The 22,916-nt window shown below is 37.2% G+C and overlaps 1 protein-coding gene across 3 annotated transcripts; it reads left to right on the plus strand.

The window, feature by feature from the left end:
• Positions 1-342: 342 nt before the first annotated feature.
• On the plus strand, positions 343-22,406 carry GPRC6A (G protein-coupled receptor class C group 6 member A). 3 transcript variants are annotated; one of them, XM_039223743.1, is made up of 6 exons: positions 343-536; positions 4,230-4,533; positions 6,829-7,665; positions 14,222-14,434; positions 18,424-18,547; positions 21,292-22,406. In XM_039223743.1, exons 1-6 carry the CDS (start codon positions 343-345, stop codon positions 22,404-22,406), a joined length of 2,787 nt encoding a protein of 928 aa, XP_039079674.1. The 3 variants fall into 3 exon arrangements, with proteins under 3 accessions (XP_039079674.1, XP_039079676.1, XP_039079675.1); XM_039223745.1 differs by having other exon boundaries at positions 6,829-7,140; XM_039223744.1 differs by lacking the exon at positions 14,222-14,434.
• Positions 22,407-22,916: the final 510 nt, after the last annotated feature.

The raw sequence follows: 22,916 nt of genomic DNA on the forward strand, positions 1-22,916 counted from the left end.
TCTACTTCAAAAGAAATGCCAATATGATCCAAAGCCCTTGACATATCCGTGAAGTAAAACAGTGCTGTCCCAGTGAGGACCTGTGTTTCTAATTCTATAACTTTTGCCCTAGCATTGCTGCTAGCATACATCTCCAACAATGGAGTGTTAGAGTCCAATATGTTATTGGTGAAGAACTGTTTTGACTATCATCAAGCATCTGAAAACTGAATGTTTCCAGCCTTTGACACTGCCCTATACCTTACATGGTGTTTACAGGTGAAATAGGAACCATGTTGTTGGCACTTTGTGAGCTTAATGATTCCTAAGAACTCACATGGGCTGAGCAAATGAGATAGAAGCATGGCACTATTGATTATACCGATTATCTGTTTTGTGATTCCTCTTGCTGCTACCCAGACTTGCCAGACCCCTGATGACTTTGTGACTGCCACTTCTCCAGGACATGTCATAATTGGAGGTTTATTTGCCATTCATGAAAAAATGTTGTCCTCAGAAGACTATCCCAGACGACCAGAAATCCAGAAGTGTGTTGGGTGAGTAAAGCCTCAAGGAACACATTTAAATTTCAAGATTATACTATAAGATTAGGACATGTAAACATTTACTTGTATTGATGTCTAAATTATTTTAATAAAATTTAAACTAATGTATTTTTAAGTTGCATATAGTTAGTCTTGCGATCCCTCCTTAAAAGAGAAATATATCAACACGATACGTATAATCGACCTCCATGTGCAGAGGCAATGAATACTTTCCATTAATATATCTACTTGGATTTTGCCTAAAAAAAAACCCTGAAGTCACTTGGAAAATCAATTAGGAGACACTGTAGCCTGTCCACTACAAACATATAGAGCATATTTATATTTATATTATGTATATTTATTATATATTAAAATTAATATATATTAATTTGCAGTATGCATATTATGTATTAGTTATGTTTATATCAGCTACAACATGCATTCTGTTTTAAATACAGATCTATTATTTATTTAGTTCTTTGTTTAAAATAGGTGACATTTAAAATCTCTCTACACCAGCATTGTTGTCAGTACTGCAATAATTTCATTCTTGAAATAATCTAATTCTTTTATGATAAATTAGGACCTTACTTCAACTTAGTGTTCATTCTTCTTTGACAAACACTTTTCCCTGAAATCTAGACTATAGAAAACACATGTGGCACAGTGTACTATGGAAAAGTAAAGCTGGGCAGAGGATGTTACAAATGGATTTTCTTTAAGGAAAGCAGGATATTTTAATTTTAATTTCAGCTTAGGGACAAACTCATTTTGTAGACATGGGAAAATCACTTAAGTTCTTTGAGTCCCAGTTTCCAATTTTCTCTTTTGTAAAATAAGTGCCTGGATAACTTCTAGGGATATAGACAGCATCCAGCTTCTGTTGCTATGGCGATCTGATCACCATGCTTTTTTCCAACTCTGAAATCCTGCTTTCTATCTTGATGTTCTTTTATGTAAATTTAACCTCCTTCCCCACTTCTCCCCCTTTTTTTTCCCCTTTCTTTATCAAAACATATTTACCAAGTGCTTTAAGAATGCTGTCAGATAAAATGTGGTCCCACATCACACTAAGATTCCTTTCTGGCGTTCTCTCTAGAAGTTGGGCACTTTGAACTGTTTTCTTAAATGTTGATTATCAGGAATACTAGTGAATACCTCAAAATAATTAATGAAGATTCTCAGAGCACTAAATTGGTAGTCAAAAAATGAGTACAGGCCCACAATTATAGCCTAACAGTGAAGGATAAAAAATACTAAAAAATCATTGTTCTAATAAGCAAATATATTCTGGAAAAAAATTACTGAATTGAATATCCTTTCACCTTATTGACACACCTTGAAAGAAACAGTATTCACTCAGCATCAAACAGCTATACATATATATTTTAACATTTATTGATTGATTTTGAGAGACAGAGAGAGAAAGCAGGGAAGTGGGCAGAGAGAGAGGGAGACAGAGAATCCCAAGCAGGCTCCACACTGTCAGACCACAGCCTGACATGGGCTTGATCTCACAAACCATGAGAAATCAATAGTCAGCCGAAATCAATAGCCAGACACTTAACCAACTGAGCCACCCAGGCACCCCCAAATAGCTATACATTAAGTGCCTACATTAATGAGGCCCTATTCTATGCATTGGGATACTGATGTGAATACATCAAAGAAGTTTAGACTTTAATGGAGCTAACATGTGGAGACACTGAAAACATTATACATTTCAATTGTTATACATTTAATAATTTTTTTACAATCCATTACTTTAACTTTTCTCACTTTTTTGCTTCTTTTTTCAAATTAAAAACAATGCTGATTCGCCATGCTTTAGTTTTATATAGTCTACAATGACAAATAGTATTATTCAAATACCTTAATTTATCATAACTCAATGAATTAAAGGAAAAGTTAAAAATATCAAAACCCTGAACAATAATATTGTCTTCTATAAATGGATAAAAAAGACATGGTATATAAATATGTGTGTGTGTGTACACACACACACACATATTTATATATATATATATTTGTGGAATATTTTTCAGCTATAAAAAAATGAAATTTTGCCATTTGCAATAGCATGGATGAATCTAGGGAGGTTAATGCTAACCGAGGTAAGTCAGTCAGAGAAAAACAAATACTGTATGATTTCATTCATTTAAGAAACAAAATAAACAAGGGATGCCTGGGTGGCTCAGTAGGTTAACCATCCAACTCTTGAAAACAGCTTAAGTCATGATCTTCCGGTAGTGAGACTGAGCCCCTTGTCCAGCTCCATGCTGAGAGTGGAGCCTTCTTGGAATTCTCTCTTCCCCTCACTCTCTACCCCTCCCCTGCTCACACATCCCATGAGCACATTCATTCTCTTTCTCTCTCTTTCTCAAAATAAATAAATAAATAAACTTGGAAAAATAAACAAAACAAATGAACAAAAATAGAGACAAACCGAAGAATAGACTCAACTATAGAGAACAAACTAATGGCTATTGGAGGGAAGGTGGGTCGGGAGATTATTGAGTAAGTGAAAAGTATTAAGAGTACACTTTTCTTTCTTTCTTTCTTTCTTTCTTTCTTTCTTTCTTTCTTTCTTTCTTTCTTTCTTTCTTCTTCCTTCCTTCCTTTCTTTCTTTCTTTCTTTCTTTCTTTCTTTCTTTCTTTCTTTCTTTTTCCTTCCTTCCTTCCTTCCTTTCTTTCTTTCTTTCTTTCTTTCTTTCTTTCTTTCTTTCTTTTGAGACAAAATGTGTGTGCAAGTGGGAGAAGGGCAGAGAGAGAGTGAGAGAGAGAATCCCAAGCTGGCTCCCCACTGTCAGTGCAGAGCCCTACACAGAGCTTGATCCCACGAACCATGAGATCATGACCTGAGATGAGATCAAGAGTCCAACTCTTAACCTAGCCACCCAGGTGCTGCAAGAGTACATTTATCTTGATGAGCTCACTAATGTTGAATCACTACATTGTACACCTGAAACAAATATAACACTGTATGTTAACTATACTGGAATTAAAATAAAATAATAATAATAATGCTCTCCTTTAATCATTAAAAACTTGAATCTTTACTATATATTAGATATTGTTTGTAACTTTTTCTATACAGTGGTGGATGACATAAACAGTACAGCAGTAATCAAGGAACCCAGTCCTCTGAAGTAATCACAAATCAAGAAGTCAACTGGGAAAATGCACTGAAAGAGTAAATAGCTATGTTTCGGAACTAAAACAGTGCACTTTACCTAGAAGAAAGCTATTGAGCTTGTACACTGTTTTATATGTAATTCTGAAGAGTCTTAGTAAGCTAGTTTCAAATCACAACAGATTGTATTTAAAAAAGACAGATGGGCTAATGAGTCTAAGGAGCAGATACTTGGACAGCAACAAAATGGTGACATCTAACTACAAAAAGGAGCAAAAATCAGACACATCTCCACACTGTAGAATACTAAACTGAGTATTCAAATGAACCCAAAATTAATCAGAAACAAGTTAAATCCTATTCCACAGACTCTATTTGGGAAACTATATACCATTTAGAAAGGTTTTCATCAAGAACTATTTTAAAATAAAGTTTAGACTCTTTAAGAAATGAGCTTCACTGATTCAGAAATTGTCTATTATAAGACAGAGATGTGAATCAAATGAGTTACCATCATGTCTAGAGAAGAGTTGTATTCTGATTGTTTTAAAAAACTTGTTTCTCGACAGCTTTGAAATATCAATTTTTATTCAAACTCTTGCCATGATTCACAGCATTGAGATGATCAATAATTCAACACTATTATCTGGAATCAAACTGGGGTATGAAATCTATGACACTTGTACAGAAGTCACAGTGGCAATGGCAGCTGCTCTGAGATTTCTTTCTAAGTTCAACAGCTCCAGAGAAATCGTGGAGTTTAAGTGTGACTATTCCAGCTACATGCCAAGGGTTAAGGCTGTCATAGGTGCTGGCTACTCAGAAATAACCATGGCTGTCTCCAGGGTGTTGAATTTACAGCTCATGCCACAGGTGGGTTTTGTTTTATCCCGTATGTTGGTTTTGATCATGTTCCTTATTATGAGAGGATCAGGGTAACCTGGGATACTAGGTTTCCCTTTCTTCAGTCAAAGAAAGACATGTGCCTTATTATGAATAATATAGTGGACTATAAGGGACTATAGTCGCCCCTCAACTTGTCAAGTCTAGTTTCTGAGAGTTTTCCATGAGATTTGGATAAGAGAAATCTCTGAGGGCCTCAGCTGCCTTGTTTCTGAAATAACACCAGCTGTGTGCTATGAGGAGGCTGAAGGGTAAAGGAAGACTTCCTGAAACTTGAATAAGGAAGGACAGCCAAGGGAAGATGGGGAGGATAGGACAATATCTATGCTGGGAAAGCAGGAAGTACAAAGTTGAAATCTCCAAAGAATAACAAAAGATCAGTATAGCTAGATCAGTTGTATAGAAAGGAGTGCAGTAAGAAGTAAGAAGTGCATCTGGTGAGATAAGCAAGGGCTGGTCATTCAGCATCTTATAAGCTGTAGTATGATTTGCGTTTTCTTCTGAGTATGGTGGGAAGCTTTTAGCAGAGACTGTGAAACTATATATATCTTTGTAATGCAAACCAATAAATAATCCAGAAATAAGCAAAAAGGCCTCTGAAAGCCCTTCACCAAGGTCTTCCATATTACTTAGAGTCAAACAAGTTGCCTTGGTTTTCTCTCTCATTGCTCTGTAACTCACTAGGTCACTGCCTTCTAGGCTCAAGGAAGATTAGAAGCCAACAGTTAGAAAGGAAAAAGAATTATAATCAGATATTAGGAAATTGCCATCTGATAGAAGTGAACAGATGGAAAAATATAAATCATATATTAAATGTGCATAAGAATTTCAGATATATAACTTTCTGGAGTTAGAATAAAGAAGATCTTATACCCATGAGAGACTCTGAGAGTTCTATTATATAGCCTAGTGGAATTGTTAATAAAAGTTTATATCCAAAATGAAAAAAAAATACACAAAAAGAATTATTCCCCTAAATATCTCAGAGATAAGGCTTTGGCTCAAATTTTCTAGACTATGTATAATGCTAGTTAGGTGATAAGTAAGAAAAGTAGACTATTTCTAACAATGATTATTTAATGTAAAAATGTAATTTCCATGATAGACAACACAAAAGGAAAGGTGACTCTCTGCAGGGGACACTGATTTTACAAAAGCCCAGGCCTCAAAATATAGATGAGCACAGCAATGTCAGATGAAAAATGTAGGTCAGCATAGTAATGTCAGGGTACTAGGTTTAGTTAATGTCCACTGTGTGCTAATAACCATTTCAATTTTCTCCTTTAATCTTCACAAGAATCCTATCATTTCACAGGTAAAGAAATATTAACTAACTTCCCCAAATTTATTGAAATCAGAATTCTGAGTTTATTTAACTCTAAAGCCTATTGACTTTGCACCATGCCAGGTGGCTGCTGTAAATAGTAAAAAAAAAAGAAAGAAAGAAAGAAAGAAATTGACGAGCAAGGGACATGGTGCAGTTGTAGCTGTGAAAATAGTAATTTTCTCTAGAATAAAATTCCCAGAACTGTAAATCAAGCAAAACTTTGTATACATTAGGTAGGTATCCCTAGATGCTACTTGTTTGAGTAGATCAGGGATCAGAAAACTATAGCATGTACATCAAATGTGGCTCTTGAGCTATTAAGCTAAGAATGGTATTTACATTTTTTAAAAGGTTGTAACAAATAAAGATACGACAGAGATCATATGTGATCAACAAAACCTAAAATATTTTGTATCTGGTCCATTACAGAAAAAAGTGTGCTGACCCCTAGACTAGATGATTATTTGGCTGGTTGACTTATTTACCTAGAATAAAAATCAATTAGACAAAATTTTGAACATAGCAGGTGTCCTAAAAATACATTGTTTATTTGATTAGCTGCATTTTCCCTGTATTTATCTCTGAATATTTAAATAATATCCACTATTGGCCTTGGCCTGAGATATAAGATAGATATAGATGGATATAGAAGTGTAGATGGAAGCAGAAGATAGAGCCTGAACCTTCAGAAAGCTTGTACTAGACACAATAGAAATGAGTGAAGAGCAATGACTCTAAAGAGTTGACACACAATTACTAAATGTTATGGTTTATGCTGTTTATAAAGTAGAAGTTCATTGATGGGAAAGAATATAAAGGACCAGAGAATTTAGAGAAAGATTACAAAAATTCACAGAAATGAAAGAGGGGAAAACCCAGTATGAACACCCACCTGGAGTTCATCAACACCATAACTAAAAGATTCTGTCAATTTCCAGGTGAGTTATGAATCAACTGCAGAAATCCTAAGTGACAAAATTCGCTTTCCTTCATTTTTACGGACTGTGCCCAGTGACTTCTATCAAACTAAAGCAATGGCCAACCTGATTCAGAAGTCTGGATGGAACTGGATTGGCATCATAGCCACAGATGATGACTATGGACGACTGGCCCTCAGCACTTTTGCAGTTCAGACCACAGCAAATAATGTGTGCATAGCTTTCAAAGAAATTCTCCCAGCCTTCCTCTCAGATGATACCATTGAGGTCAGGATCAATGAGACACTTGACAAAATCATAGCAGAAGCCCAGGTTAATGTCATTGTGGTATTCCTGAGGCAATTCCATGTTTTCAATCTCTTCAGTAAAGCCATAGAAAGGAATATAAATAAGATCTGGATTGCTAGTGATAACTGGTCAACGGCTACCAAGATTACTACCATTCCTAATGTTAAAAGGATTGGCAAAGTTGTGGGGTTTACCTTTAGAAGAGGAAATATGTCTTCCTTCCGTTCTTTTCTTCAAAATCTGCATATATTTCCCAGTGATAATAACAAAGCCTTAAATGAATATGCCTCACTCTTGTCTGCTTGTGCATATGTCAAGGACAGTGATTTGAGTCAATGCATTTCCAACCATTCTCAGGAAACTTTGGCCTACAAGGCTGACAAGGATATAGAAAGGAACTTCTCCCTGAGAAATGATTTCCTGTGGGATTATACTGAGCCAGGCTTTGTCCACAGTGTCCAGCTCGCAGTACTTGCCCTTGCTTATGCCATTCGGGATCTCTGCCAAGCTTGCGACTGTCAGAACCCCAACGCCTTTCAACCATGGGAGGTACTAACTCATACATCCAACAAAATTCCCCTACCATACTTCCTTTCCTTGCTTTAATTTTCAAGTATTTATATTAACTGTCTTGATCGTATTCCTTTTGAAATTAAATACATTAAGTGTTTGAATAACATGCATTTCTCTCATTAGCTCTTTGTTCTTGAGGATAATAGAGTTGCTACTTTACCTTCACTACTACTCTGACCCACTAAAGTGATGCTCTTTGATTTTCCAAGAAGATCCAGTTGGCAGTATTATTTTTTGTGAGTATATGGTTATCTAATATTGTAGTTTTTCAGCACTTCATATGAATTATCTCTTTTAGTGCTCTTGACAAACATAAAACCAGGCATGTTTACTGGTCCTTTTTATTATCATTAAATATTATCAATGGAAAAACTAAAGCTAGAAAGTACTAGAAATATGACTCTTGCCTGGGTCTTCTGCCTCTATGCCCTCTGTTTTTCATGGGTTTTTATTGGTTTTTAGTCTTAAACCTTCAATTACAACTTTTACTTAGAACAGTCTCTTTAGGGCTCCAGTCTTCTTCAAATAAACATTGTTAGATAAATCATAACAATTCCTATGATATCTCAGGTTGAAATGAACCACTAATTGTGAGTAAAAGAAGTCTTTTTCTTTCTTCTCTTTGATTACTTTGTAAAAACTCAAATTAAAACTTAATGAGGCCTTTTTAGTAAAAAATTTCCATTGTGTTTTTAAAATGCTGATAAACAAGATATTTGAAAGCAAACTGTTGCTTTATATGACGGTAAATTTTACTCATCAGAACAGATTTTTCAATACTGTGTACTCAAAACCAAACCCTGTTTTGATGCAGAATCATGTTCAAAAAATAAATTTATTATAAATGCGTAAGGGAAAAGAAGGTGAAAGGAAGTAAGACTCCACTGTTACCACATAGGTGAGTATCCAGGATAGGCTATTTCTACTTTTGTCATTTTTACTTTAAGCAATCCCAAACAGAAGCTTCAAAGTCTAAGGTCATTGGCTTACATTTGGGTGGATCATGTGATGGTATAGGGGGTTTTAAATTTCTCATTTTAAAACTAGTTTTGATCTTTTAATGCAAGGTAAAAAACCTAATGAGGAGGTAAGAATAGAGATTAGAATTTTTTAAATTAAAACTATCTTTTTTAAAATATATATTTATTCCTAGCTATTTTAAGATATCTGTTTGAAAGCATACTCTTTGTAATATAGAACCTTAATGAGGGGATTGGTAAAAACTACAAATTAAGTGGACTACAATAATGAAACCACTACATGAAATTTTAAGAATGAGAGATTGAGAGAGAGTAATAGAAATTAGACAATCCTAGAGACAGATAAGATAAAGGAGAGGAGACATAAAGAGCCTCTAAGGAAGGACAAAAAAAAAATAGCAAGGACTATTTATCCACTAAAGATCTGGGAAAATATTTTAAATCAGGAATAAATCTCAAACATTCTGAGGAAAAGATTTGAGAAAGTATAATCTAAACAGATCTTCTAAAATATTTTGTTTAAACAGTAGAAGCCTGGGGTTGTTCTTTATTTCCCCCTGGGAGCCTGGTTATCTAGAAACAAACAGAAACAGACTGGAAAGAGAATATGTGAGTGACTTGCTCTTTTGATCACAATGTGAGTGAATCACATCTGTGCCAGATTCAGTAGGACACACAATGCAAACAATTTTTATGAAGAAATCTCCATAGACTTTATATTTAAACGATCAGCAACATTTAGGGTCACTAACCAAAGATACATTCCTGAAGATTATTTTATCCCCTGGTTAAATTCACTAATATCTAAATATTACTTTCTAAGTAATTTTATATTCAAATAACTTTAAAGGAGTTTTTCCCAATAGTTCTCACTTTGGCTCCACATTTGATGACATCTAGGAGCAGTATTCAGAAGCAACACAGTCAGAACTGTTTCACTTCAATAGATTTTTGGTGTTTTCTCAGATGTGCATGAGGATACCACCTCCTTGTTGTAACCAGTGATTTTTTTTGTTTGTTTGTTTTCCTTTACTTATGATGATATAGAAAGTGATGCATGTGAGATGACATACTGTCTAATAGTCAAACTTCTCATTTATACATATATTTACGAAATATTTATTAGATGTCTCAATGTTCCAGGCATTGTGTTGAGTGTTGAAAATATTACGGAAAACAAGATAATTCCTCTTCCTAAAGTAGTCATCTTTCCACTGGTGTGTACAATCAACCACTTAAGGAGGTGATTACAAGCAGGATGATGCATTACTATGTTTCACAGAGACACAAAAAAGCAGAGAAGCACAGAACTGAGCCAACCGATTCAGAGAACATTTTCCAAAGATCATGACATCTCTGGAGAATATGATGGTTGGGTAGGAGTTAGTCAGGATAGAAATACTCAAGCAAGATCCAAGAAGAAAGCATGGCACCTTCAGGGATAAGTGCATAGTGACTCAGAATTGGAGTCTTTTGTGGAAACTATTGGTAAATGAAAGTAGAGGGATTAGTGAAGGATCCATCATCAGGGCCTCATCAATCAGCACATCTCAAATTTTGATGTGCAGTTGAATTGCCTGAGAATCTTATTATCATGCATATGCTAATTCTGTGGGGGGATACCTGAGAGTCTGCACCTCTCATAATATCTTGGGTGATGTTCATACTGCTAGTACGGGCCCATCTTTTCAATAGAATGACTGCAAACTATGTTTAAAAGTTGGGACTTGATGGCGCAAAGGGGGGCCAGTTAAAGATATTTTTAGACAGGAAAGTGTCCTGATCTGCTTTCCACTGAAGAAGTAGCATTTCATTTCCATTGTGGTGTACACTGGTCAGAGGGACACAAGCCTCGAGGCAGAATGAAGAATTTGGTAATCCAGGGATACAATAAGGATGGCTTATACTACAGGTATAAGTATTAAAGTACTGTGCTGTGACAGTGAGGATGGAAATGTATACATGAATGTGTAAGAGGAAAGATGAAGAACAGCTGAAGATAGATTGGGTGTAAAGGATGACAGACAAAGAGAAGCAAAGTTGTTGTAAGTGATTCCACATTTGGACATTTGATGCCTTTGTTGAGTGGAAACAGAAAAGTAGAGATCTGATGGGGTAGAGAAGTACTAAGCATTCTGTTTTGGAGATGTTGAATTCAAAGAACTTACGAGACATTCAGGTGTAGAAATGACTTCCAGATACAGTGTAGCAATGGCTAGTACAGAAGTCAGAAGAAACATGTGCTGAGAAGAGAGTGATTTTGAAGTAATAAGAAAATAATAACTAATAACTTTTAAGGGCGACTATACCAGGCATTGACATATATCATCTCTAACCTCTATAATATCTGGTAGGTCCACAGTTTCATGTTCATTACACTCCATCTTAAGGCAAGAGGAAACGTTACTGGTGACAGAGACTCACAGCAGTTTAGAGATGGAGGGGACCTCCACAGTGAAGATCTGGCCTACAGTCCCCCACACAATTAGCAGCGCGACTGTCCCAGCATTAGCCCAGGGTGCTTTCTGATACAGCACATAAAATTTCGCAGAAGAAAAAGACACAGGTTGGGCACCAGACAGAGATGCAAGGCTGCTTCCTCTGCTCTCTCTGATTTACCCACAAGTACAGCTTTCTAGGAAGATGCTGTGGACACTGGAGCAGTCAAGGAAATGGAAAACAACATTAACCACAACAGCTTAGCTGGGATGGCCTCCTGGCTTTGTGTTCTTAGAAACAGGTCATTGTCATACACAGGTTGAGTTCTGTAATCACGGAAATGCAAATCTTACTGTTTAAAATGTATAGTGTCAATTTATAGTGACTTTCAGAGTCTCCATGAAAAATGAATAAATAATTGACAGAAAAAACCTTTAGCAGCTTACTAACTGGAGCACTAATGTTCAAAATGTACCTTAATCCAGAGTAAATGCTGTCTTACTTAACAGGTAATGAGTGTACAGTTTTGTTTGCTTCCACCCTGTCTCTTATGAGAACAAGCATAGTTATGCTGGTTTACGTACATCATACAATGTTATCACTATTTACAGAATGTGTATGTGTCAGAAAATCTAATCAAGTGCAGGAACTTAAGAATGGAAGAAAAATCAACACACGGGTGGAAGTGGAAACATTGACAGTAGGTCCTAAACTTCCTCTTTTTTTGTTCCTTTCCTATTTTTTCTTCCAGGCAATTGCTATAAAAAGCTTTTGTTGGTTAATTCCACCATGTTAGATCTGATATCCTGCTTCTTTAAGGTAGTAATAATTATTTTATATCCATTAAGAGAACTAAGAAATCTGTGGATATATAAAATAAAATCAATATACATGCTCAGGTATTTCACTAAAGTGACATTTCGTCACTGACCTAACTATTGTAACTAGTATATTTACCTTAAAATATAGCTTGATTGTCTTATATTCTATTGATCAACAAAAATGGAAGGAAAGAAACATGCATAAAAGACTAGCTGAGAAGGAACAGAATAAGAATAATTCTATTCAAATAGAATAATTTCTGCCTCATTCCAGATTTTGCATTCAACGAGAGCCACATAACATCATAGACTTAGATGAGTAGGCCCAGTATGTTCAGAGAGGGTATTTACTTAGCCGTGATTATATAACAAGTTAATGGTGGAGCAGTGTTTTCCTCTCTCCCAGAAGAGCGATCTTCCTCTGCAGCACAATCTCAATCCAGCTGCCTCATTTGTCAGTAAAACATTTCCTGTCCTAGCTGGATTACACACAATTTCTGTACAAACTCGGTAACAGGACATGTAATATTTCATTGCATTTCTTTCCTCTCAAATTAAAAAAAAAATTCATTCTGTGAATTAAGTTGGAAATAGAATTTAGAGGTCACTTTACACTCAATCACTGAAACCAATTTGAAAAGCATCAGAGATAATAAGATCTGTACCTCCCACCAAATGAGTAACAAAGGATGTATTTAGAAGGTAGATACTGGGGCGCCTGGGTGGCTTAGTTGGTTAAGCGTCCGACTTTCGCTTAGGTCATGATCTCGTGGTTCGTGGGTTCGAGCCCCGAGTCGGGCTCTGTGCTGACTGCCAGCTCAGAGCCTGGAGCCTGTTTCAGTCTGTGACTCCCTCTCTCTCTGACCCTCCCCTGCTCATGCTGTCTCTCTCTCTCTCTCTCTCTCTCTCCTAGAAATAAATAAAACATTTAAAAAAAAAAAAGGATGTATTTAGAAGGTAGATACTGGCAGTACTTTACACCCTCCAGCTAAACCTCTCTGGTGGAGAGACGCCCTGAGAACAGGGTCCTGTTGACACTGGACTGTCCCATATTTCTATCTCTGTCCTCTTTGCCTTCATTTTGGGGATGGTAAGCATAACAACTACTGGTTTGGATTACCCACTCAGGCTTGGCCAAGGATCCAATTATGACTGGAAGGAAATAATGAATTTTCCCTCCTTCTATAGCTCCAGATGACACACTGATGGTTGATTTTGAGTCAAATGGAAAAAATAATACGGAGATCTTGAATTAAATTATTGTTAAGTGCAATGGAAAAAGCTGCACGTCAAAATATGTGTTCTCGAATTAAATCCATTTACCCTTTCACTGGTGGTGCTCACCTAAGAAAAGAGGAAGATGATCTCTGTTCAGTTGTTTCACTGAGTTGTTATGGAGAAGGATATCACACTTCTCAGTATTATCAAGTAATCTATGAATGTCAGGTGACATTATTAATTAATAGACTCAAAGTATTTTTATTTGCACAATGTCCTCATTAGCTAACAGTGTTAACAGATATTAATTTAAACTTTACTAATCTTTTTTATTAAAACATTTTTAATGTTTATTTATTATTTTTGAGAGAGAGAGGGAGACAGAATGTGAGCAGGGGAGGGTCAGAGAGAGACACACAGAATCCGAAGCAGACTCCAGGCTCTGAGCTGTCAGCACAGAGCCCGATGTGGGTCTCAAACTCACAAACCATGAGATTATGGCCTGAGCTTAAGTTGGATGCTCAACCTACTGAGCCACCCAGATGCCCATAACCTTTATTAATCTTAATCTGTCCCCAATACTTGGATAAACTCTTTATATGTTTAATTATATATAATCTTTACAATAACCCTATAAGGTAGGTTTCATTTACTTCATTTCACAGATGGGGAACCTGGACCTAGAAAGAAATTGTAAGTGTCAAGACCACATCACTAGTGAGATGTAGAACCAGTATTAGAGCCCATGGAATGCCCCCAGAGGACCCATCCTGAAATTCTACAACGTGAAAAACTGAAGATGCTCAGCTTCCAATCTTATAAGCTAGAGAAGCTACTCTCCATAAACATTAACTTGCTTTCTCAAATTCACAGAGCAAGACTTTGGCAGAAATAAGGCTAGGATTGTCAAATTGTTGCCAGATAGTTAAGAACTTTCTCAACTAGTTACCATACTCACTGATCCAGAATGTCTTTTTTCTACTTTTAAGTGATATTCCTTATAAGGCAGTGTTACAATTGGGATAATGGATGCATATTTCTATTAGTGTTTGTTTCTATTTTTGTATTTTATAGTTACTTGATGCACTAAAAAATGTGACATTCATTGATGAAGGGAACTCATTTCATTTTGATGCCCATGGGGATATGAATACTGGATATGATGTTGTGCTCTGGAAGGAGATCAATGGCCACCTGGCTATCACCAAGATTGCCCAATATGATCTGAAGAATGATGTCTTCATCATCACAGACCAAGAAACAAAAAACGAGTTCAGAAATCTTAAGGTAATTTTGTGGTAGGTTGCTATATATCATTCACATCAAATTAGTACCTTAATTACAAAAGTCCTTGACCCTACCAGGACCTCCAGTGACCCTACTGCCTGTTGACTGTCCCCAACTTCCCTCTTTAAATGCTACGGTCAACTTGTGTATCACGCTTGTACATGCTCTCTTCAACATACTCATTTGACTAGAGCATAATCCTGGCTAACCTCAACTCTGCCTAATCAGTATAGCCCCCATGTAGCTGAACTTGTCAAAACAAAAACACTTTGTTGACTGTTCTCACTTTAAAGTCATGATCTCAAACCTCCATTGGGCCCTTAGGGCTGTTGGGCAATCAAACTATTACCCTAGTCCCTTACTTCACCTACCTTCCTAGATAGCCATTTCATAATTTTTCTTCTCTTCTCTGATCCAACACATCTTCCCCATCTTCACTTTTAGTTGACCTTGCTTCCTATGTCACTAACAAAAGTGAAACACTCAGAAGAGAGCAGCAGTGTTCCCCTGCCACCACATCTATCTTCCATCCAGCACTATGGATGGGCTGTCTGCTCCTGGCCAAGGTCAGCTCCTCCCGTGATCTCTGGATCCCAACTTCTTTCCACTTACTCAGTGATACTGCTCTGGCAATTCTCCACTCTCTCCCACATCCTCAGGTATTTTCTTTTCTCCATTATCTACATGGTGATATAAATATGCTGTTATTCTTTCCATCTTCCAAAAAAAGAAAGAAACTCTATTGATCCTCCACTTCGCCTTCTATGTAACATCCATTCCTCTATTTCTTTTGACAGCAAAACTCCTTGAAAAATTTAAATACATCCACTGGCCCAGTTTATCTCCTCCCATAATTCTTTTGAACTCTTTCCAATCCATCAAAATTCTTTCTATCTAATTCACCAATGCTAATAAATCCAAACATCATCTTACTAATTATTGGTAATTAATTATTCTCCTTTCTGTAAAATGTTTTATTTATTGTTCCCAGAGCAGCACACCCCCTTGATTTTCTTCCTCTGTCTCTGGCCACTATTTCTTAGCCTCCTTTCCTGGTTCCTTATCATTCTAGCTGCCTATAAATACTGGCTTACCCAGAGCTCAGAAATGATCCTCTCCTGGTTCTACACTTTTCCTTAGTGATCTCATCCAGGCTCACGATATAAATAATTTCATTCATTATAAAGAAAGCAGATGAGGGGTGCCTGGGTGGCTCAGTCGGTTAAGTGTCCAACTTCGGCTCAGGTCATGATCTCACGGTTTGTGGATTGGAGCCCCGCGTCAGGAGCCTGTTTCAGATTCTGTGTCTCCCTCTCTCTCTGATCCTACCCTGTTCACGCTGTCTCTCTCTCTCAGAAATAAATAAAACATTAAAAAAAAAAAAGAAGGCAGATGACTCCCAGCTTTTTATCTTCTGAATTTCAATCCTAATAATGATACAACTGTGCAACTGACAATATGTGATAGTCGTCTTGACAGATTATCTCCAAAACTGAGCTCCCAAACCAACCCTCATCTTAATAAATGGCAATTTCCTTTCATTTCTTCCTGGAAAAACCTGGTGGAATCCTTGTCACGCTTCACATCCAATCTATGTTTCACTTTCAAAATGGGCCTAGAATCTGACCAACTTTTGTTCCCTAGTCCACTGCTGCCCCTCCAGTACAAGCTACAATCACCTGTAACAGTAGGCTTCTAACTGCTGTTTCCACTCTTACCCTCGTTGGTCTGTCCTTAAAGTAGCAGCCAGAGAAATCTTATAAATTATAATAATTTGCTCAAAACCCTCCCTATACATCCTGTTTCTTTCAGGGGAAAAGCTAATGTCTCTAAAAACCTTATGTGACCTGCCAGCAGAATCTACCTGGCCTCATCGCCTCCTACTTTGCCCTCCTCTTTGCCCCTTTCTACAACCCCACAAGATTTCTTGCTCTTCCATAGTACCTTCCTTTCTCCTAACTCAAGGCCTTGTACCTGTTATTTCCTTTGCCTGTATAATATTATTTGATGATCACGTGGTTCACTTTCTGACCTCATCTCTATCTTTCCTAAAATGTCACTATTTCAGGGAGGTCTTCCCTGGTCACCATATTTTAAATTGCAATGCCAACCAATACCCTTTATGTATCCTCGTCTTTTTATTTCTTTCCTTGCACTTACCACACTCTAGCATTCTGTACATTCTGCTTATTCTTATCTTGCTGATTGTCAACCTTGTCAGCTAGAATGAAGGTCTATGAAAGCATGCATTTTTGTGTTTTGTTCCCTGCTGTGGCTTCAACAATTACAACAGTGCCTGGCATACAATAGACATTCAAAAAATATGTGTTGAATTAAGCCACTATTTTTATTCTAATTTTCCCTGTCCTAAGTTTCAGTAAAGATACTTTTTCCTTGAAAGATAGAAATGTAGCCATTCTTCTGTGTTCTCAAACTTTCATCATCATCTTGATTATCACCACCACCAGCCTCACAACGCCTTTGTGAGTCCAGAACTCTGCTAAACACTGTAACTCATACTGCATCTTTTAAGCCACATAGTGACTCATTTTTGTACTGAATACAGAGAGGATTCTCTACTAGAATTTCTGCAAGAACCACTAGTGTTTTTTTTTTTTATTAACACAATAATGTTTTTATTTTTCTCTAAGGCTTTGTAGGGGAGACATTCAATGAGAAGGAGGTGATAGGGTGACAAATAACTGAGAGGGGCTTTTAGTGACTACATGGAAAGGCCTGATAAAAAGGGAAATGCCTTTCTTCATGATGGAAATACCCATAGATATTTCAAGGAGGTAGTGGAAACAAACAATATCTGAGACCAATTAGAACAGATTTCAGGAAACGCTTGTCAATATACAGGCTAGTTGGGGTATCAGCATTTCTGGTAAATCATCAATACTCATAGTCCAACATCACATAATCCCAAATCTTTTGCTATTCCAAAGTTATTAATACCAGACATTAGAGTGTCTTTGTTGTATCTTATGTAAAGAGAAGAGAAGATTTCTCTTTTATCCCCCAATGATGGCCTGCCTGCTGAAAACCCAGATCAGGAATAATTGTGTTGAGAAGAAAACCACCATTGCAGACTCAGGGCCCCTGAATCTTGCCTCCTTTTTCTCTCTCAGCCAGATTATTTTCATCTCCCAGAGAAAAGACCAGTTAGCTTAGTCAGTGGATTGTGTTCCTGGCTCAGAAATAACTATTAAGAGAATCTAGAGAAAGCTTCATTTACCCATTCTGCATTGGTTTCCCAAAAGGGAAGAATAAGACAATAACAGATTTATTTCACAAGTTATGCATGAGAAAGGGACTGTGAATGAAGAAAAAAGCATAGCTGAAGTACAAAGAATTATTGGTTAAACGGGAAACTGAGCTCCATAAAATTAGGATGCTACATATGATTCACATTGTGACATGCCAAATTATAACCTAAAATAGTATTTATATATCTAAGGTTGCCTTTTTCACTAATACTTTAATGGCTTTAAATTCAAAATTTCCAGTGTTTTTTTTTTTAAGCTTAGACTGTACAAGTTCCTTGGATAGTGTGATTAATAACCTTCCTCTAAAGAATATAAAAGTGTACATTAAGTTACTACTATTTTTTATATATTGTTGGACACTTTATACAACACAAGATTGGAAATTTCCAAGCCATCATTTCCTTCTTTAGATCCATCACTACACATTTATCCCACTGCTAGGGACTTTCTGAAAGAGCTAATTTCCCTTATTTGATTTCAGAAGTTAATAATGTGACAAAAAGTACTTCTTCCTAAGGCAGTTTCGCTATTTGAAATATCTTCTGTTTTTTAAACTTGTTCACATGCCTCCAGATGACAAAACAGTTCTATCGTGCTATTTAAAAACAAGAGAGAGAGAGAGACCAAAATACAACTTAGTAAATGTATCTTTAAATCAATCAAGGTTAGTTAGGAAAATAATCTTTTAAAATTCTATTTGGAATTTCTTTCACTTTGTAGAAAATTCAATCTAAATGCTCCAAGGAGTGCAGTCCTGGGCAAATGAAGAAAACTACAAGAAGTCAACATATCTGCTGCTATGAATGTGTGAACTGTCCAGAAAATCACTACAGTAACCAGACAGGTAATTATAGTCACTACAGCATGTATAGTGACTCACCTGAAACATTTCTCTGAGGCTGATTTTTTTTTTACATGAATCCTATTTTGGTTTACATTTTTTTAATTTAAAAAAAAAGCATCTCATACTCCTGCTAGATTAAATTCCAGTAAAATTTCATTATATCTTGGAATTTGCTCTATTATATCAGCAGATACACAACAAATATATAATACAGATATAAGAGTAACTTCACTTCCAAGGGAAGATGTCATCTGCTCAACTAGATAGACTTCCCCTCCTGCATATCTCAAAACAATATGAATTCTCTGCCAATTTTTGTCCATGTATCTCTCACATAGATATGCTGGCCTTGTAACTGGGACACAATAGCTATAATTAAATAAATGTTGAATTAACTAAACTGAGCATGATAAAAAACCCAGAGGTATGCATACCCTGGAGATCTGATTATCCCTACCAACATGCAACAGGAGCCTAAAAAGAATCTTCTGTAAAGCCTAAAAAGAGCCTTCTGTGAGACGAGGGGATGAACTATTGACAAAGATGAGATGCTACTGGTTGTTTGCCAAACCCATCTTTAACAATTTCACAAGATCAGTGCAAAATATACAAAGTAAAGAACAAGAATAAGGTCAGCAGGCTTTGTGGTCATAAAAGGAGCTATCAGCACTTTCCCTGGAGTCAAGTCTACTTTAAAAAAATTTTTTTTAATGTTTATTTATTTTTGAGAGAGAGAGAGACAGAGCATGAATGGGGAAGGGCAGAGAGAGGGGGAGACACAAAATGTGAAGTAGGCACCAGACTCTGAGCCATCTCACAGAGCCTGACATGGGGCTTGAATCCACAAACTGGGAGATCATGACCTGAATGGAAGTCAGACACTCAACCTACTGAACCATCCAGATGCCCCTGGAGTCAAGCCTACTTTAAAAGCATCATATTCCCTTGTTTATTGTTGTATCCCTACTCATCTATAAAAGTTGAGAACCTGAGAGCTAGAACAGTTCTCAAATATTTTACTCTTCTTTTCTCACTGGCTCTAAGGAAAGAAGTATCACAATATAAAATTTCCAATGGTCTTGTTCTGTCACTATCTCACAAAAATGCCACTTATCCCAACCTGAGATGGGCTCTGCTGCTGTGTAAATAACTAGGTAATTGTGGGGGAGGGGGATTTTCCAGGCAATATGGTATCTAGAAACTCTCTGCCAAGTAGGATAAATAAGAACACTGAAAGAATATGTAGCATTTATTTCCCACAAAGACAAGCAGGCATTTTCAAAATATAATCTGGGTTGCCTTTTTATAACCAAGGCAAGAATAAGTGTAGAAGACTGCTTTTCCTTTGGAAAAAAAGCAAGGATTTAGGGCGATCCAAAAAGACATTATCTTCTGTTTTTCTTATGTCTCTAGCACACAGCTCTTGTACATAGACAAGGCCATTAAATGTTTGCCAAACACGTGAAAAAATGCTACACATTAGCAGCAGCAGTTAGGGGGGGACAGAGAAAAAACGGTTTTTGTAGGGAAACAGGGTTTGGAAAGAGGAAGAGGCTGGAGAAGTAATGAAGTTTATAAACAGAAACACAACCTGACTTTGAGGTTAATGAAGAAGGGAACGCAGGCCTTGTATAAAATTGAATGGGCACTGAGGAGGGTCTCAGATGGATGCTCAGAGAGAGCCTTTTGGCAATACATAAGACCCCACCTTTAGGGGGTGAAAATGGAGAGTAAATGCAATCACACTCCCAGACTCCACCCTGGTATCAACTCTTCCTGCTGCCTTGCCATCAGAATCAGCAAAAAACACTTTCAAGCTTATCACTGCCCATAAGAGAGGCTCAATTTTACCAACTTCCTAGGGGAAAAAAAAATGAACTTTAGTTTTTCATCAACTGTCAGTGGTTACAATCTTGTGTTATCTCACTTTTAGAGAGCTTTTAGGGTGACCCAGCCATATTTTCTCTGCTTTTAAAAGATCTGCAGCCTTATTTATAATAGCAGTTCTTACTACATTTAGTGTCTACTGTGTGTAATGCTCCATGAAAAGAAGTGTACATTTATTCTGTTACTGAATGCAGCACCCCAGAGAGGCAGAGTCTTTGTTTTTTTTTTTAACTTTTTTAAAGATTTAGAAATAGACCCAGCAAGTTCAATTTACTTATTCAAGATTACGGGAATCATAAGTAATAGAGAAAGGGACTTGAGATACATTTGATTCCAAAGCTCTTCTTTTTTTTAAGCTTATTTATTTTTGAGAGAGAGAGAGAGAGAGAGAGTGAGCAAGCAGGCTCTGAGCTGCCAGCTCAGAGCCCAATGTGGGGCTTGAGTTCATGAACCCTGAGAACATTACCTGAGTGAAATCAAAAGTTGGATGCTTCACCAGCTGAGCCATCCAGGCACCTCCATATTTCAAAGCCTTTCTTAACAGAGTCCCTGAACTGCCACCTATAATAGCAAGTTCATAAGAGGCTGGCATCTATCTTGAATATATTGATTCCCTTAAGACTCACAGCCCAGCTGGCATTTTGCTTTTTCTTCCCTTCTTTTTCTTCCCTCACCCTCACTTTCTCTCTACTTATTTTGGGTTCTGTGCATGCTTTATTTTAATAAGTAACCAATGTGACAATTATCTCTGTCCCTTTTCTCATCTACATTATTACTAAGGAGTCTCATTTGTAACATCATTGTGGACAATCACCTGGTTTAAATGTTTGCAATGTAACTGAATCTCTGTCTTTTAGATATGGATCACTGCCTTTTATGCAACAACGAAACACAGTGGGCCCCCGTGAGGAGCACAGCATGCTTTGAGAAGGAAGTAGAGTATCTCAACTGGAATGACTCCTTTGCCATACTGCTCCTGGCCCTCTCCCTACTGGGAATCTTGTTTGTGCTGGCCATTGGCATAATATTTACAAGAAACCTGAACACACCTGTCGTGAAATCATCTGGGGGATTGCCAATCTGCTTTGTGATCCTTCTCTGTCATTTCCTCAACTTTGCCAGCACAGGTGTTTTCATTGGAGAACCACAGGACTTCACATGTAAAACCAGGCAAACGTTATTTGGTGTGAGCTTCACTCTCTGCATCTCCTGCATTTTGGTGAAGTCCCTGAAAATTCTGCTCGCCTTCAGCTTTGACCCCAAGTTACAGAACTTCCTGAAGTGCCTCTATAAACCGATCCCCATCATCTTCACTTGCACAGGTATCCAGGTTGTCATTTGCACAATCTGGCTAATCTTTGCAGCACCAGCTGTGGAAGAGAATGTCTCCTTGCCCAGAGTCATCATCCTGGAATGTGAGGAGGGATCCATCCTTGCTTTTGGCACCATGCTGGGCTATATTGCAATCCTGGCCTTCATTTGCTTCATATTTGCCTTCAAAGGCAGGAAACTACCTGAGAACTACAATGAAGCGAAGTTCATAACATTTGGCATGCTCATTTATTTCATAGCTTGGATCACATTCGTCCCCGTCTATGCTACCACATTTGGTAAATATTTGCCAGCTGTGGAGATTATCGTTATTTTAATATCTAACTATGGGATCCTGTGTTGCACGTTCTTCCCCAAATGCTATGTTATTCTTTATAAGCAAGAGACTAACACAAAATCTGCCTTTCTCAAGATGATTTACAGTTACTCCTCCCACAGTGCCAGCAGCCTTGCCACGAGTCATGTTTCCCTGGACTCCACTAGCAGCAACATCACAGCGGCCAACCCCAGCACTGGTGGTAAGCCTGCAGCCTGGCAGGAAAGCAAGGATCTGCAGCCACAGGCATTTGCACACATGTGCAGAGAAAATGCTACAAGTATATCAAAAATTTCACCTCGAAAAAGAATTTCAAGCATATGAAGGAGTCCTTAAGAAATGGCATATTCTGTAATAAAATGTCTCTAGGGTCTCTGTGTTTAAAATGTACATTTATTTCTATGTGTTTCTTCACCACCGCCATGTTCACCAATTTTTGGTTGAACGCTCCCTCTGTCCAATCACTTCTTTAACAAAGAAAATGGTACCTTCAACCTGGAAATGCCTTCGTTCCTTATCAACTCCATCTGCCTCCATCTTTATCTCCCTCTTCTTAGTTACATAGTTAAAGGTATCTTTTCTATTTGAAATTAGCCCATAATTTATCATCCTGATTGTGCCCTCTAGCTCTTCTTCTCAAACTTTTCCATAAGAGTCCTCCTTCTGCCCTAAGCATCTTTATCTTCCTACCTCCACTGCTCAGTTCAGTTGAACAAGCATTTGAGCAGTAACCAATGAGCCAGGTGATATGCTATATACAAAAGTACAAGAAGGATCAAAACATCGTTTCTGATCTCAAGGAGTTCAAAATCCAGGGGACACAGTCACATATAG

This window comes from Hyaena hyaena, unplaced genomic scaffold (genome assembly GCF_003009895.1).
Source record: "Hyaena hyaena isolate Hyena2069 unplaced genomic scaffold, ASM300989v1 scaffold_1426, whole genome shotgun sequence".
Classification (NCBI taxonomy): Eukaryota; Metazoa; Chordata; class Mammalia; order Carnivora; family Hyaenidae; genus Hyaena; species Hyaena hyaena.